The following is a 16,621-nucleotide window of genomic DNA, read 5'->3' on the forward strand; positions in this document are numbered from 1 at the left end:
CAGCGCCGGGGGAGGAAGGGAAGGGCTGCCGGCACTGCCTCCTGTGCCTGCCAATACCCACGGACACCGAGCCCTGCTCTGTGCGTGGCAGCAGCAGAGCCGTCTCCTCGTTTGCCAGCCTCAGATTAATTGCAGGAAGGTCTGGGCTTATCCGAGCTGGAGCGGGGCTGGTTCAAGCAATTGGGGGTGTGACAAAAAAGAAAAAAAAAAAAACACAACCATTTTATGCAAAGTGACAAAAATGAAAAAAATACAACTTTCTAACTCAAAGCTCGCTATTGACTGTGTGGTACCACAGCACAAGCCGGGGCTCGCCCAACCTGGCAGCTCGGGAGAGGAGCGGAGCCCGTGGGTGCCGGGAAGCCTGCCTGCTCCGGGCCGGCGGCCAGCCCCATCCGACGGCGAGCGCTTCCCTCCCATCCTGGGGAGGAAAGCAGGGCAGTCATCTTTCCTGTGAAACAGCCCAAATTCCAGGAACGGGGCCCTGGATGTCAGGCACCCGCCCCCCTTCCCATCGCCGCGCCCCGATGTGCTCCGTCCCCTTTTGCTTTCCCTCCTTGGACGTTTTGCAATGCCTTCCTGCAAGGGGCTGGCTGCGAGGAGGCGGTGGCAAGCAGCCAGGCCGTGCCGCTCGCCCCCCGGGCTTCCCCAGAGCCTCGCCTTGCTCAGCCCCACATCCTCGCAGCGGGAAGGGCATCCTGGCATTGTGCCTGCATCCCGAGTCAGCGGGGTCCCGCGGGGCAGCGGCGAGATGCTCGGACAGAGGGAGTAACGGGGAAAGGGGCTGGGAGGATGGCGAAGGGGTAGATGCAGACGCTTCCTGTGCAAAAAAAAAAAAAGAAAAAAAAGCAACCCAAAACAAAACAACAACAAACCCCGTCTCCCATCAGGGAGCTGACGGCAGCAGCCACCGGGCTGCTTGGAGGCGCCTGGGCGGGTGCGATAGCCTGGCCGGGGACCCGTCAGCGCATCCAGATAGACCCGTGCTGAGTCACAGCTGGGAGGCCCCGCAGCTTCCCCCTCCTCGCCTGCACCCCATCGCTCCTCCCCGCTTCAAAAAGGGAAGGAAAGGGCGAGCCCCAGCCCCGGCCCCAGCCCGGCGCGAGGTGCTGCAGCTGCGCGCTGCAGAGGACGGGCGAAACTCAGCGCAGCAGTGAGCGGGTCCCCCCCCCAGGTTCCCAACGCCGCCGGGATGGAGAGCCGGCCGTCGAAGGAGCCCGAGATCGAGCTCTTTGTCAAGGTGGGCTCGGCGAGGCCAGCTGGTGCTGTGGGCGGGTGGCAGGAGGTGGTGGCCTTCGTCGTGCTTCGGGAGACCCGGCGGGGTGGCGCGGGGAGCACCCGGCCGCGGGGGATGCTGTGGTCCAGCGGTGGCCCTGCCGCCCCGGGAACCACAAGGGCAGCGAGGGAGCGGGGTGAGCGTGCTTGGGGACCCCGATAAGACGAGCCACGGCTGGGAAAAGCAACAGGAGGGTGGGAACGCAGCAGGGCAGCTTCTCGAGCGGCTGCTGCAAGCTGGCGTTGGGAAACGGAGTGGGTGCCCACGCGTGGGCGGGATGGGGCGGCTTCTTAGGTCAGCCCTGAGGATTATTCACTGGAAATGAGTTTTGCTCTTTTTTTTTTTTTTTTTTTTTTTTTCCTTCCATTGAGCAATTTTTCAAGCGCTTCCTCGGGAACATTTCGACACTCCCGTTCCAAACATCTGCAGCCGCGCGGTCTCTGCTCCCCTCCTTGGAAATCAGTGCTGGGAAGGGTTATCCGAGGCTTTGCCCTGTCCCCTTGCCAAAGCAGTGCTTGCTGGGCGCCGAGCTCGGGCTGAGCCCCATGTGGTGTATTTGCTTGGAGAAAATCATTCAGGTCTTAAATTCCCTCTTCCGCACCGCTTTTCACCCCAGGGTGGCTGGGGAGAAGAGGAAAGCGCTGCATGAGGTGGCTGTGATGGCGGCAGCATGTTTGAGGGGGGTTTTTGGAGGGAAGGGAAACAGAAAACAAAGCAGTGGCTTAGGACTTCCCCTAAATCTTAATTTAGCACCAAAAAACCCTTCTCGTGTGTCTGACAGCAAACCGATGCTGCGCATCACCCTCTGAGCCCACAGGGAGTGGCGTCTGACTGTAGCCCACCCCAAGGTGCTCCTGCGCTTTTTTGGGGAGGAATTTCGGGCAGGTCTGGGGGACGTTGAGGTGATGCAGGTCGGGGCGCTCCTTCCTCCTCGCGCTGCTTCACCGAGAGCAAAACCACAGGAACTTCTGAGCAACGTTGGGGTTTTGATGCCTCGTGCAGGCGTGGGGCCTCAGGGTTGGGGCTGAGAGGCTGCGCCTCCCGGGCTGCGTTTGCCCATCATCTTGGAGGGGTTTTCCATCATCTGGAGGGGTTTATTCATCATCTGGAGAGCTTTCTCCATCATCTGGAAGGGTTCCTCTGTCATCTGGAGGGGTTTCTCTGGCATCTGGAGGGGCTCATCCATCATCTGGAAGAGTTCAGCCATCATGTGCAGGGGTTCATCCATCATCCTGATGGGTTCCTGCATCATCTGGATGGGGAAACAGGCAGCAAAGTCAGTCAGGGTGGGGTCAGGGGGGCTGCAGGAGCCTGCGCTGAGCAGAGGAAGAGGCTCTTGCCGGAGAAGGAAGCAGAGAGCGATGACTTCCCCTCCTCGCTACTTGGCTTTCGCTGGGGAGGGAAGGCACGTGGCCTCCCCAAACCTTCCCCCGCGCTCCCTGGTGCCCACGAGCACCGGTGGAGCTTCCTTTTGATAAAGATTTGTCTCTGAGCATCCGAGGATGGGCTCTGGCTTAGGTTTGTTTTCTATTTCCTGCAGAAGCCATCCTGATTTTCCTTTCAGGGTGGCCTCACCGAGCCGTTGGTGCTGGAGATGCTCCAAGGGATGACATCGGTGTTGGCTTGCTGGGAATGGAGTCGGGAAGGGAGTGGAGATGCTCAATGGCACAAGAGCCGGGCAGCCCTGGAAGCTGTTTCCTAACCCTCCAGCCCCTCTCAGGATACCTAGACCCAAATTTTATCCATTCCCAAGCAGTCCTCTAGGGGCTGACAGGATGCTCCTGAGCTTCCACTACTCAGGAGCAACAACGTTTGTAAAGAGACGCTTGGGTCACCACGGAAAGAAGGATGCAGAGATTCCCATGAGAAACAGCAACTGAGAAACGTATCCCACTCTTCTTAGGGGCATCCTTTTGCGATAGCTGGGAATAGGAAACACCGGTTAAAGATCATTATCATTCTGGAAAGACTGGGAGGTGGTGACGTGGTAGAAAGGCAGAGCATCGCCTCCAGGTGACTGCTCAGAGCACCGGTGTCCTGCTTTGGCCAGCTCGCCACCTCCGCCGGGGGGAGCTGGGGGCCGGCTGGCTCTCCCAGAGGGGCCGAGAGGGCTCCTGGGCAGCCGCAGGCAGAGAGGAGTCTCTTGGCACTTGCCTCCACACCAGGGGAACTGGGCACGGGTCCCTGCATCTTCAGCTCCTGAAGCATCCTCTTCCTCCCTGCCTTTGGGTACAAAGCCCCGGAGCTATCGCTGCTTCGTGCCTTCAGGTCCTCCGCAGCCCCGCCAGCCTCCCGCTCAGCCCCAGACCCGCAGCCTTAGTGCAGACCCCGGTGGCAGAGCCCCAGTGGCACTCGATGTCCCCGTGTCCCCGCCGCTGGCGGGCTCCAGCCTGGAGCTTAGAGCACGCAGCGGCCGGCAGGTCACAGAGCATCCCACCCGCACATCCACGTTGGCATGGGCAAGGATGGGGCTGGAAGCCCCCGGTTGTGCTCCCCCAGCCCCATCTCCTCCCTGGGACGTGGACGATGCTTGTGCCTCCTGCCGGGGGAGCCGTGCTTGGCTCAGCACAGCACAGGAGGCAGCAGACGAAAACAAGCTGCGCTTTTCCTGGCAAACATGAGAACATTTCCCCTCTCCGGCCTGGCCTCCCAGCCAAGCTGACCCTCCCTTCCTGCCCCATCCACTATCAATCCTCCTCCTCCTCCTCCTCTTCCTCCTCCTGGCTTTATCTTGGATCTCCGGGAAGGGTCCGACCCCGGCCATCCTGAGGGTGCTCTCTGCTTTCCCCACAGGCTGGTCTGGATGGAGAAAACATCGGGAACTGCCCCTTCTGCCAGCGCCTCTTCATGGTGCTGTGGCTCAAGGGGGTGAAGTTCAACGTCACCACGGTGGACATGACCAGGTGAGGTGCCACCTCCACGCAGGTCCCTGCACTCCAGCCCTGCACAAAGATGTGCGAGCATCATTGGCACCCAGGTCTGAGGGCACACCAAAAAGTTGGGGGGCACCTCCCAGACCCCCAGACCCAGCCTAGAATACAAGTGGGGATGCGCCCAGTACTGTGCGCCCACCCCAGCTTTGCCCCTTCATTTTCTCTGCTCCAGGAAACCCGAAGAGCTGAAGGATTTAGCGCCAGGCACCAACCCACCCTTCCTGCTGTTCAACAGGGAGCTGAAAACCGACTTCATCAAGATCGAGGAGTTCCTGGAGCAGACCCTGGGCCCACCCACGTAATTGCAGACCCGTGCCGCGTCGGGCTGGGCGGGTTGGGAAACCGAGGCAGGAGAGCGGCCGGGGTGGGGGACGGTGACAGCGTGGGACAGAAAACAATGGGAGGAAAAGCAGCACTCACTCTGCATGGGGCTGGAGCTGGAGCGGGGGGGTGATGGTGCAGGTTTCCCCGGGAGCCGGTGGTTTTGCAGCTGGCAACAGCGACTGGTGTCGGAAGGGGGACGGGAGGTGACCCCCCCGTTTGCCTGCTCGTAGCCAAAGCAAACGCCCTGCGCAAAAGAGGAAGCACTGGGCGCGTTTGTCAGCCACCTCCTCGGATGCGTCAGCCCTTGCGCAGCGCCCTGGGACACCTCTGCCTGCTGCTGCCACCCGCGGGTGCCACGCAGCCGCTTCTCTGCCCGTGCTGCCACCAGCGTCTCTTTTAAGGTACCCGCACCTGAGCCCCAAGTACAAGGAGTCCTTCGACGTGGGCAGCGACATCTTCGCCAAGTTCTCGGCGTACATCAAGAACCCGCGCAAGGAAGCAAACAGCAGTAAGAAAGCGGGCAGGGGCTGGAGGGGGGCACAGCCCGAGGGCTTCGCTCCTGTGGGCAAAGCCTGCTGAGGGTGTGGGAGGTGGCGGGGACCTGGCGCCTGGCTGAGGCCACCACGTCCCCCCCCCCCCCACCCTCCCAGACCTGGAGAAGGCGCTGCTGCGGGAGTTTCATCGGCTGGATCAGTACCTCAACAACCCGCTGCCCGAGGAGATCGACCAGGACAGCGTGGAGGACATCGCCGTCTCCAAGAGGAAATTCCTGGACGGGGACCACCTGACGCTGGCTGACTGCAACCTCCTGCCCAAGCTGCACATCATCAAGGTAGGGGCTCCCAGGGCCGGGCTGGGGACACCCTGTGAGCAGGGTCTCAGCCTCCTCTTCCTCCTCCTCCTCCTCCTCCGCCTCCTCCTCCTCCTCCTGTCCAGATTGCAGCCAAAAAGTACCGAGACTTCGAGATCCCGGCCGACATGACGGGCGTCTGGCGCTACCTCAACAACGCCTACGCCTGCGATGAGTTCAGCCACACGTGTCCCGCGGACGAGGAGATCATTCACACCTATGCCAGCGTGGCCAGGAAGATGACCTAGCCCCGCTGCAGGACCGCCGGTCCCTCCGCCTCCCACCAAACCCTGGCCGAGAGAGGGGCTGGAGGGGGGTTTGGCATCCCTAGACCCCAACCTGTGGAAACAGCACCTTGCTTTGCACCCCCCACGTGCCACCAGCGCTGACCGCACCTATGGACCGGTCGCTGCGTGGCCACAGTGGCAACCGTGTCACTGTCCCTCCCCTCCCTCCCCTCCAAAGAAAAACCCAACACCCTGGTGTCATGACACGTCATGGGAAAAGCCAAGCACCGGACTTTCGTGGTGGAGGCGAGACCTCCCAGCGGGTCCCACCACCGACACCACCCGCGCTGGAAGAGGTGAGACCTCCCCAAAGGTCCCACCACCGCCCGCGCTTGGGCAGGCTGTCTGTCCCACGAGGCATCCGGGCTCCAGCTGAAGACACCGAAAGCTCCTCCCCTGCAGTTTATCTGCAGCGATAGCTTGCAACGTGTCCGTGTCCTCGCGGGGACGTTTGGGCAGGTCGCTGCTGGGGATGGCGCTTGGCGTGCTGGTGCGGGGACCTGCTGGTGGCTGGGAAGGAGGGATGCGGGGACACACGGAGGGCTCTGCGGGGTCTCCTCACAGACCTGCAGCCCCAGGGCATCAGGGACATCCTGCAGGGGCCAGGCGGTGCTGGCTGTGAGCTCCCACCTGGCCCCTGCGAGATAACAGGTCCTGACGGACCCCGCAGGAGATGCAGCCATGTGCAGCCCCACGTCCGCTGCCCCTTCCCTGCTCCCCACCAGCACTTCCCCACCTGATCTGGGGAGAGGCATGGAGCAGAGCATCCACCTGGTTCCCATACCCAGCACCAGCTGAAAGCTGCTTGGCAAAGCACCCAGGGAGATACCCGGGCAGGTTTGGTGCCAGCCCGGCTCAGTTTTTGTGCCTTCCCACCCGGTACCAAAGCCTCCCGGCCTCCCCATCCCACACCTCCACCTCCTCCAAGGGCTTCTGCCCATGCCTGCCAACTCCACCAGCCCCCTCGAGGGGGCCAGCAAAAAATACTGTACAGTGAGTGCCCGCGTCCCGCAGGGACCCGCGACGGCAGAGCCACCCGCCAGCTCTCACTGCCACCTCCCTCTTTGCACTAAAAGGTGTGTCCTCGCAAGCCTGCTCCCACAGCACCGGGTTTGGGGACTGGTTTTGTAACTGATGGGTTTCGGGTTGTTTGTTGGGTGTTATTTTTTTTTGTAACTAAGAACAGCAATAAACTTTATTTTAATATGCCTTGCTCGTGCACTGTCAGCGCCATGATCACCCCCACCCCAAGGCCAACCCCTGGCTTCTGTGTCCCCTTGGCAGGTCACAGAGGGTCCCAGGACCCGCCGGGCCCCGGGCACTCACCTCTCTTTGCTGGGCTGCTGGGGCCCTGCTCTGTCTGGACAAGGGCATCCCCCTCAGCTCCCTCTGTGTGACCCCACAGCGGCCCCGTCCTTGGGTCCAGCTGCCCCCGAGCCCTGACCCTGCCCGTTGCCATCGGCTCCTTTCTGCTCATGGCTGGCTTCTGCAGCAGGCAGAGCCAGGACCAGGTTCCTGGGCACCAGGACTGCTGCTGGGGGCTTGCTGTCAGCCCCCCAGCCTGCCGCAGCGTCAGCCAGGCTCAGACCTGTCGGCACAAGGTCTGGGTTCAATGGGGAGATGGCGACGAGGATGGCCCCCAGCCCCCGTGTCCTTGCACAACTCCAGGGGCAGGGTGCCAGGAGCTCGGCCAGCCCAAGCACTTGGCTGCGGAGGTATTTTCCTGGCCTCAGGCACGTCATGGAGTTGCTAAAACTCTGGAAGTCCCCGTGAGTCAGCCAAGTGGCAAGAGGAGCCGCGCGCCCGCTCACTTCCCAGCAGTGCCAGGCAGCAAGGTGACGGCCCTTCTCTGGGAGGCTGCGTGGCAGAATGGCTGAGGTTGGAAGGGACCTCTGGAGGTCGTCTTGCCTCCTGCTGCAAGCCTTGAGCAGGTCACCAGGAGCCTGTGAGTTTTGGGGCATGCAGAGGTCCTCCTTTATGGCCCCCAGCCTCCCCCGGTGCTCTGCAACCTGTACGCGCGCACCAGGTGCGTCGTCGCTTCCCCTGGCTTGGCCACCCGTCCCGGTGACAGCAGGGGACTGTCACTGCTCCCTCCACAGCTGTGTCACTCGTCACTGAGGACACTCGATAGATGCACGGCTGGGTTTCCAGGAGCTCTGCTGTTTGCCGGGGCTGTGCTGGGGAAGGAAGAGGGAGGGAAGGCCGGGGAGGTGACCCGTGCCCCCGGTGGGTTTGGAGAAGAGAACATGGGGCCAACACCTGGACAAAACACACAGATCCACACGTCCAGGCTGTTATGTCACGGCAAACCAAAGGGACTCTGGTTGAACATCATGCAAGGCATGGCCAGTGCCGGGGCCTGGATGTTTTTGGCTCCAACACCCACCTTTTTTCTCTGGAAAGCCGGTGGATGGAGGACTCGCGGCCAGCGTCCCAGCTGCAGGGTCATGAAAAGGGGTTTTCCTGGGAAAATAGCTACCACAACATCAGCCAGCTGGGATTGCTTCCCTTTAAATCTCTTTGTGTGGGAGGCTCAGCTCAGAGAAATCCAGCCGGCAGAGGCCCCTTTAGTGGCCTCAGACCAGCCACCTTCGCTGTGACAGCGTGTTCTGGTGGCACCCTTCCTGGGGGCAGCGAGGAAGAGTTTCATGGGTCTCTGAAGGGGGGTGAGAAGGCACCAAGCTGGCTGCTTGGGCCGCTCTGCAGCCAGCCCCTGCACCGGGAGGCCGGGAGGCATGGGGAGCCGTGGGGAGCAGAGGCGGAGGGGTGCCACCCAGCCCTGCCACCTCGCCCCGGGACGCCAACCGAGCGCCCTGCAGACACTTGCCACGCGTCCCCAGACGAGGGCACTCCCAGACCAGTGCATGCAATGGGAAACGCTCTGCTCTGCAGCGAAGCCACCCGTGGGGCCACCTCCCCGCCGAGGGCTTGGCCCCAGCGTGGTCTGGGCACCCTCACTCGGGTCCTGCCGTGGAGCTGCCCATGGAGAAGCCGCACGGTCCGGAATGAGGAGTGCCGGAGGCTCGTGCCTCCTGCAGCCTGCCCCAAAACCCACCTTTGGCAGCCCACACCGCATGGTCTCCAGCCCCAGCCCCTTGCACCTACTGCCTCCTGCCCCGTCCAGCGCCAGGCAGGGCTCTTCCTGGGCCCCGGCAGCCGGCAAAATGCTAGAGCTGAATTCAGCTCTGTCATTTCAGGAGCTGCCGTCTCCCTCGGGTTTGTTAAGTGCCGGATTTCCCATGCGGCAGCTGCAAAAGCCCCGCTAGCCCCCGCACAGAAAAAATTCCCCTCTCCAATATTTCTGTAGCTGGCAGCTCAGCTCTCTGAGAATTAGTAATAAGAAATACCCTCTTGATAGTCCTTAATGGGCTGCTTCTAATAAGGAGCCGTTCCCAGCTGCATCCCCCTCATCGCTTTGATCTGGCACCAGCAGAAGTTCAAAACACCAACGGCACGGGGAGCAGGCCTGTCGAGGGGGGTGAGTCAGAGATTTCGCAGACTTCGGGAGCAAATACCCGCAGGCACGATGCCGAGGGGTGCCCTGGGTGTCTCGGGACCCATCTCCACCTCTCCTGGTTCTGGGCTGCGGCGTGGGGCAGGAGCCAGGCTCAGCTCACGCCTGCAGCAGGGACGGAGGGGTGCGATGCTGCGCGGGTGGGGGTCTGCCCCTGCACGGCCCCATCCTGCAAAACACTTTAACAGCTGCACAGACAGAGCAGAGCCTCTGGGCAGGCAGGCCAAGCTGTGTGTGGCGGCACCGGGTCTCCACCGGTGCACGTGGGTGCGCGGCCCTGCGCTTTCTCACGGTGGCTCTGCAAAGCACCGCGCCTGCCAGATGGTGCAACCCCCCCCCCCCTAACACACATCCACTCAGAAACTCGTGCTGCTGAAATGCCAGAGCGAAATGTCACCAGCGCTTTGCCTTTTTCCACTCTCGCCGTTTCTGTTTCGCAGAGACTCTTCTGCCGCTTCAACCCCCTGGGCTTGGGTGGCTCCTGCTGCGGCGAGCGCCTCGCCTGAGTCACCCGCGGGCTCAGAAAAGGGCCGCCTGTCTTCCGTGCTGTGAGAGCTGGCAGGCTGCTAGAAAACCACCTGCTGCATCCCGGAGCGAGCCCAGCACCCGCCAGCCCAGCGCGGTCCCACCACCTCCCAGCACAGCAGCCCAGCACGGGCTGGCTGGCACGGTGCTCGGCGCTGAGGACCACCTCCAGGTCACCGGCGTGCAGACATGACCTGGGTTTTCGGGCTGTAGCTGGGATGCTGGCCAGCTGCAAGCAGGGCAGGGTCTCCACTCCCGGAGGTTTCCAAGCAGAAGCAGGGCGTGCGTCTCCAGAGCTCCTCGAGGAGATAAGCGCCGCGGAGCTGCCGGTCACCTGGCAGCAGGATGCCGTGGCCACGGGGCTGCAGAGCAGCAAAAGCAACCCCGTGGCTTGGGTGCGGTGAGCTCGGGCAGAGCAGTGGCAACTGTAGATCAAATGCACCAAAAAGCTCCAAAGGAAGAAAAAAAAAGAGAGGGTAGTGCAAGGGAGGGAGGGAGGGAGGGAGGGAGGGTCAGTGTGGAACATTTTGCTCGAGGATTTACAGATTACACTACTTTGGCTCCTGTGTTCGCCCCAAAACCTCAACCCCTCTGAAGTCTGCCTGATGTGAAGATGGGGGAAATTCTTCTGACTTGGCTTTTGGGTTGGCTTTCTAAACACCTGAAAATGTAAAAGGCCATTTCACATAGCCCAGCGTGACAGCAGGTGCTTCTCCCCCCAGTTTTTTGTCGTAGCGAAAAAAGAAAGTGAAACCAGTGAAGGAAAATCAGACTCTCTTGTTCCAGCTGAGCCCGAGAGGAGCCCTGGCGAGGCACCACCTAACACACCTGCCCCAGGGACAGACGAAAATCCCAGCTGACCCCAGGCACCCTTCTGGGGACAGCCCCAGAGAGGGGCAGCCCCTCGTGCCACCGCTGGGACCTCTGGCCACTTGCTGCAATGACAAGTGATGGAGCAACAGATCCCCCACTGCACTCCCTTCGCTCCCAGCCCAGGGAGCAGCGCTGGCCATGACACGGCAGAAGAAAAAGCCCCCCGCTGCCACCGGAGCCAGATGCGCCCCCTTGGCCTTTTGCTCCCCAGCACGGGGCACTGCAGCAGCCCTCCTGCCCCGGTGGGGATGGAGCAGAGCCCCCATTCCCAAATCCAGACTGAAGCTCATGGGTCCAGGAGCCTGGATAGGAGGGATAATAAAACCATCCTGCCGAAGAACCGGCTTTTTTCCCATGCTGCAGCAAGGCACAGAGCAGCCACAGGTGCGATTCCCCCCAGGGAAGCCCCAGGTTTTCCCAGCAGCTTCCCCAGGCGTGGCAGCACTCGCTCTGTGGCACAGAGGTAATAAGCGCGGAAGAGAGCTCCCATAATAAATTAGTGTTATTTAAAAATAACCGGGCGCAATCAGTCTATCCAGACAAGATTAAAAAAAAAAATCTCTTCTAATGAAAGAGATGTTTGTGCGTGTGTATACAGAGAGGTGCATTAGTACACACACACACTTCTGTAGATGGATAAATAGATAAAGGTATGCAGGGGTTCAGCTGTGACACCTATTCCTCACATTTTGCCTCAGAAGCACCCAAAACCACAGAGGGGTGCTCTGAAGATGTTGCTGCCACCTGTCCATGGAGCGTGCCCATGTGGGACGTGCCGGGGGGCACTGGGGGCACCGGGCAGGGGCAGCCTGGTGCTGCCCGCCCCGTGTCACCCTGCTGCGTGGCACTGTCACCCGGCTGAAGCTCGGTCCTCGGGGGGTGGACAGCACGGTGGAGCTGCCCCTCGTCCTCCTCCTTGCTGGCCAGCAGCTTCACGGAGCTGAGCGGTACCCAGCACCCTGCCTCGGTCTCCCGCAGCTCCCTGGGGCTGAAGCTGATGGTTTGCAGGGAGGGAGGAAGGCTGACACCCGCTCCTGGAGCTGGCCACGGGCACTTGGAATAAAGCTGGAGGTGCAGGGGGAGCCACGTCTCGGATGTCCCACAGTCCCCATCTCCTGTGCTACTGTCAGTGGAAGCTGTCGCAGCATCCCCGTCGTGTTCCTCCTCCTCCTCCTCCAGCCGCAACGATGCCCAGGTGCCAAGTGCCTGCCCGGGCTGGCTGTGGGTGCAGGATGTGTCCCATCCCTCAGGGCGGTCCGTCCCAAACCCGTTGGGGCAGTAACCACTCGTCTCCTGGGGACGCCTTGCCCTGGGCTGCAGCGGGGCTCCAGGCGCTGCCGGCTCCTTGCCAGCTGGCAGCAGCAGGGCGAGCGCGTCCTCCCGCAGCGCGAGGGTGGGCACCCCGCTGCTCCCATCCAGAGGGGCCTGGTGGGAAGCAAGCAGCAAAAGCAGTCAGTCCTGGCTTGCCAAAATCCCGACGGTGATGGACAGCGGTGCTGCACGACCCCTTGTCTGCACAAGCGAGCGCCGTGCAGAAGCCAGCCGCTGGCACCCAGGTGGAGCAGCTGGCCACCTCCTCTGCATGATGTACGGGGGACTTCTTAGCCTGGCAGGTCACTTGTGTCCCCAGAGGTGCCACCCCCAGCACTGGGAAATGGGAATGCAGAGGGGAAATAGGATCTGGGGAGACGGGCTGTCCTGGTGAGTGTTTCCATAGGGCTTTTCCCATAGGAAACGGAGATTTATGGCCCCATTCTGCTGGCTGAGAATACTTGGGTGAGCCCAGCAGCACTGCAGCCCTGGAAGCCTCTCCAGGCTCTGCCCTGGTGCTGCTCCAAGGGTAGAGCTGCCTGTTGATGCAGCAAGGGGCTGCAAAGACCTCCCGAGGACAGCACCCCCACTCTTCTCTTCCCCTCTTCAAGCTGGTGCAACCGAGCAACGCCGAGGGACCCCAGGCAGAGGGCTCCTACTCCCAGCCTGCTGAGGACCCCTGCCCCAGCGTGAGCCACCAGCGTCTGCTCCCATGCAGCAAGGCTTGGGAGCCCTAGGACGCCCAGAGGGGTGGAGGGAAGGAGATGCTGGGATCCCCGTGGTGCACGCGCGGCCATCACTCACGAGTGTTTTCGGGAGGCGCATCTCCGAGGGTTTCGGGAAGATGTACAGATGGACCAGGCAGAGTCCGGCCACGCTCAGCAGCAGGAAGGTGGCATTCAGCGCGGCGAGGAGGACCCAGGGGAAGCCTGCTGGGACAGTCCCCATGGGTTGTGGGGTGGAGGGACACCGGTTGGCACCCCCAGCAGCTCCCACGACAGGCAGCATCCCCCCGAGATGGGTCCAGCCCTGAGCAGATCAGCCCAGGGTGTGCGACCCACACCCTGCCACGTGCCTGCGATGCAGGTGGGCTGTGAGGAGGACGCAGCGAGCTCTCACCTGCAGGAGCTGCCGGGGTCACCAGGCACTGCTCAGCCTCCCGGCTCCGCTCGGGGGCCATGCCCACTGCCACCGTGCGGACGCAGTACCGAGTGCTCGGCTTCAGGTGCCTGAAGGTGCACGGTGCTCCTCTCATGCTCCGCCTGCAGGGCACCTGCAAGCAGAGGGGATGCGTGGCCGAGGCACCGAGCGTGCCTGTGCAACAGACCCCCCCATGCTTTCATCCCCAAATTGTTCATTTTTCAGTACACCTGCAGGCCAGAAGAGGAAAGGGGGTCCCAAGCCCTGCAAGCTCTGCAAGCCCTGATTCTGGGGGTGCAAACCATCAACCACCCCTTATCTGCTTACCCACGGGCTGGAACAACCTGATGGGTGCCGCCAGCTCAACGCCCTGCTGCTACCACCCCAGCGCAATGGGACGCGGGCTCCAGAGCATCCCCGTTGCACCAGGGAAGCTTCTGCGCGCCCTGTGCCCTTTTGCCGTTGTCCCCCCCGTGTCCCCACCCCGCCACGCACTTGCTGGGTGAGCACATCCCCGTCGTAGAGGTGCAGCCAGTACCACAGCTTCAGCAGCACTTTGTTGACTGGCTTGTAGGAGCCCTTCTTGCCCCTGAACGGCGTGAGCGGCACGGTGACGTTGATGCTGAGGATGTGGCCCTGGAACAGCCAGGACAACCTGGGGGGGCCCACAATTGCTGTAGGGAGAGAAAAAAATAAGGAGGAGGAAGCAAAACAAACCTTCAAAACAGTTAATTTCTCTGGAAATGTCTCTAGAAATTATGCTTTTCTGACAGAATGGTGCTCCTCCCTTCACCAACCTGCTGCGACAAAACCGCCCGCACCCAGTGACTCTGCACCTACGGCTGGGATGAACAAGGGATGCTTTTAGGTGTAAAGGGACATCCCATCCTTTTTGCTACCCCATCTCAATGCCTTCTCCAAAAACCCAAGTTCTTGATGGCCTGGGGCGTCCCATCAAGGGTTTTCATCTCAACTGCATCTTCTCCTCCACCCCCTTTCTCTACACGGAGCCCTTCTCCTTGCTCCCACCCTGTTCCTCTGCCCAGGCACTTTTCCCACCTCTCCAAGGACCTCTCTGCCCATCAGCCCCCCAGGAAGAGCAGGGATGTGGTTGAAGGTGCTCCCTGGTCCTTACTGTCTCTGTATGGCTGCAGCTCGCTGGAATAGACCCACGGGGACAGCTCGCCGTCCTCCGCGGCTCTCACTCTCGCCCAGTAGATATCGTAGATCTCGTCGAAATACAGCTGGCACACCCAGGGTGAGCTGGTGTGGTTCCCCCAGGAGGCATCTGCCCTGGTCCAGTTGGAGGTTCTGCCCACGGAGAAAATGCAGGGAGAAGGTGCCAGAAGAAAACCCTTCCCCTAGCCATTAAATATCAAAGTGAGAGGGCTGGAGAGCAAGACACAGGCGTGGGCTGCGCTAAGAGCATCACCAGCAGGTCGAGGCAGGGGGCTGTTCCACGCAGGAGCGAGCCCAGCGGAGGTCCAAAAAGACGACCTGGGAAGGCTCAGTCCCAAAAGGAGGTGGTTTGGGGCAAGGGGACCTTATCAACACGGGCAGACACCTGGTGGAGCGACGCTGGTGGAGCTGGGAGCTTCTCGGTGCTGCCCAATGAAAGGACAAGAGGCGACGGGTAGGAATTGAAATACAAAACTGCCATTTGAGCATAAGGAAATAATGACCACCAAACAACCCCAAACAAAAGAACTGTTTCTAACTGAGGGCGACCAACAAAGGGAACAGGTTGCCCCGGCAGGCTGTGGAGCCTCCATCCCTGAAGGCGGTCAGAATGCAAGAGGACACATCCTGAGCTGACCCTGCCCAAGCAGGGCTTGGGCGAGCTGGTCTCTGCATTTCTATTATGGGATATTTACTTTGGGAAAGCAGTCCTCGGGGTGCTGGGGTGCACCCTGCTGGGGTGCCGAGCCCATGCAGACCACCTACCGCCTCTTCCACTCCACCTGGTACGTGGCCTCGCCAGGGGTGCGCGGGTTCGGCTCCCACCGCAGCTGCACGTGGAAGTTTTGGGCCTCCAGCCTCACGTCCTGGGGTGGGAACGGCACGCCTGGGGGGAGCGGGGGGCGTGAGGCTCTGTCACCCTGCTTTGCATATCCCAGCATGTGCGTGCCCCGTCCTCCTTGGCCACGTTGCGTGGGTCCCCCCGCTTTGACCAAGCACCCTCTGCACCCAACCTCCCCGCAGGTGTATTTCTTTTTGTCTAAGAGCTGTCCCCGTGGTTTTTCCCACCCGTGGGGCCACTTTGTGGTGCCACTGCCCGGTGCAGGACTCACCCTGAAGCAGGGTGCAGCCAGCCAGGGACAGCAGCAGGCTCAGCGCAGGGCTCATCCCGTCTCCATCTGCTCTACATTGCCACGCTGCATCCCACCATGTGCTCGAGCACTTTGGCCACCCGTGGCCATGACGGGCAGCCAGAACCTGGGATTACAGAAAACAGGTGTTTGTTTCCCCCCCCGCACCCGAAGTTGCTGCAAGCACACCTTGCCCACAGAGGCTGCATGCCTAGGTGTGGGCATCGTGGCACAGGGTGCCGCCTCCGCAGGCTGCCGGGGACCCCTGCACTGTCCCCATGGGACGGGGGGCAGCAGCACCACGACGGGGGCTGTGCTGGCAAGGGGACGCATGGGGACAGCTTGCCACCCCTTGCTCCACCATGCTGCGGCGACCTCCTGCTGCAGCCACCTCAGTCTGCTCACCCAGCAGGTCTGGTCGCTCTGGGAAGCCCGCGGGAGGCAGGCGCCGGCGCTGCCAGGATATGGGTGTGTTTGGGACAGCAGTGGTGACGCAGCGCTGCCCAAACCGGTGGCGCTGGTGCTGTGACCCCAGGGGCGAGGAGGATGCCATGCATGCCTGCACCCTGGCTGGGTGAAACAGGGTGCCCCCAGCCATCAAAAAGCTCCGAAACCCACCAAGAGGAGCAGCATTTATGCCCAGCAGCGTTTGATCTCTAAGCCCCTGGTTTTTTAGCTGCCCCACGTGGAGGTAGCTCCACGCAGCCCTCTTCCCCCAGCTTCCCCTATCGCCACACCAAAGCCCTCCGGGTTCTCCCTACCTTCGGCCATGCAGCTGCCCATTTGCGCCCTGCTGTGGTGGGAATGCCTTGCAGCAAACAGCTTTGGAGTCCAAGCCCAGGTCTATCCAGCTCCAAAACCCCACGTTAGCCTATGAGATGCTCTGAGCTTCCTCTGGAAGTATCTCCAGACGTTTGCCCACTGTTTTGGCCACCTGGTCGCAGGGGACAGGCCACCGGTTGTGTCCTCCGTGCCCAACCCAGCTGCACTTGGAGGCTGACGGAGACGTCCCACGGCACAACACGTGATGTTGCTTTGGTGGTTCGTGGTTTTTTTTTACCCCTGGGTCAGGTTTCTTCTCTCTTCCTTCCTCCTTAACTCAGTTACCTTGCTGCAGGCTCCACCAGGCTCTCAGCTGGCTCAGCAGTGCCCTCTGCAAGCTGTTCCCCAAATCAGCGCCTCCCTGGGTTTTAAGCCTTCGAGCATCACCCAGTGCAGATGCTGCTGGCTGTCACCCACAGAACACCCTCTGAACAGCAGGACCCCAGGGAGCAGGACA

At 61.5% G+C, this 16,621-nt stretch overlaps 2 protein-coding genes across 3 annotated transcripts; one reads left to right on the forward strand and one right to left on the reverse strand.

Annotated features, from left to right (window-relative positions):
- The first annotated feature begins 888 nt into the window (after positions 1-888).
- LOC310880966 (chloride intracellular channel protein 2-like) lies at positions 889-6,876 on the forward strand. Its single transcript, XM_083797524.1, has 6 exons — positions 889-1,240; positions 4,070-4,179; positions 4,382-4,507; positions 4,935-5,041; positions 5,184-5,365; positions 5,470-6,876. Exons 1-6 carry the CDS (start codon positions 1,193-1,195, stop codon positions 5,629-5,631), a joined length of 735 nt encoding a protein of 244 aa, XP_083653650.1. The 5' UTR covers positions 889-1,192; the 3' UTR covers positions 5,632-6,876.
- A 4,246-nt stretch (positions 6,877-11,122) lies between these two features.
- On the reverse strand, positions 11,123-16,241 carry LOC310880962 (uncharacterized protein). Of its 2 annotated transcripts, none has more exons than XM_083797520.1 (8): positions 16,104-16,241; positions 15,325-15,469; positions 14,978-15,098; positions 14,169-14,344; positions 13,529-13,707; positions 13,013-13,166; positions 12,698-12,822; positions 11,123-12,007 (listed from the first exon to the last, which is right to left on the reverse strand). In XM_083797520.1, exons 2-8 carry the CDS (start codon positions 15,377-15,379, stop codon positions 11,258-11,260), a joined length of 1,560 nt encoding a protein of 519 aa, XP_083653646.1. In that variant the 5' UTR covers positions 15,380-15,469; positions 16,104-16,241; the 3' UTR covers positions 11,123-11,257. The 2 variants fall into 2 exon arrangements, with proteins under 2 accessions (XP_083653646.1, XP_083653645.1); XM_083797519.1 differs by having other exon boundaries at positions 12,698-12,825.
- Between the last annotated feature and the right edge of the window lie 380 nt (positions 16,242-16,621).

The sequence above is a fragment of the Anser anser genome (assembly GCF_964211835.1).
Source record: "Anser anser genome assembly, chromosome: 13".
NCBI classification, from domain to species: domain Eukaryota; kingdom Metazoa; phylum Chordata; class Aves; order Anseriformes; family Anatidae; genus Anser; species Anser anser.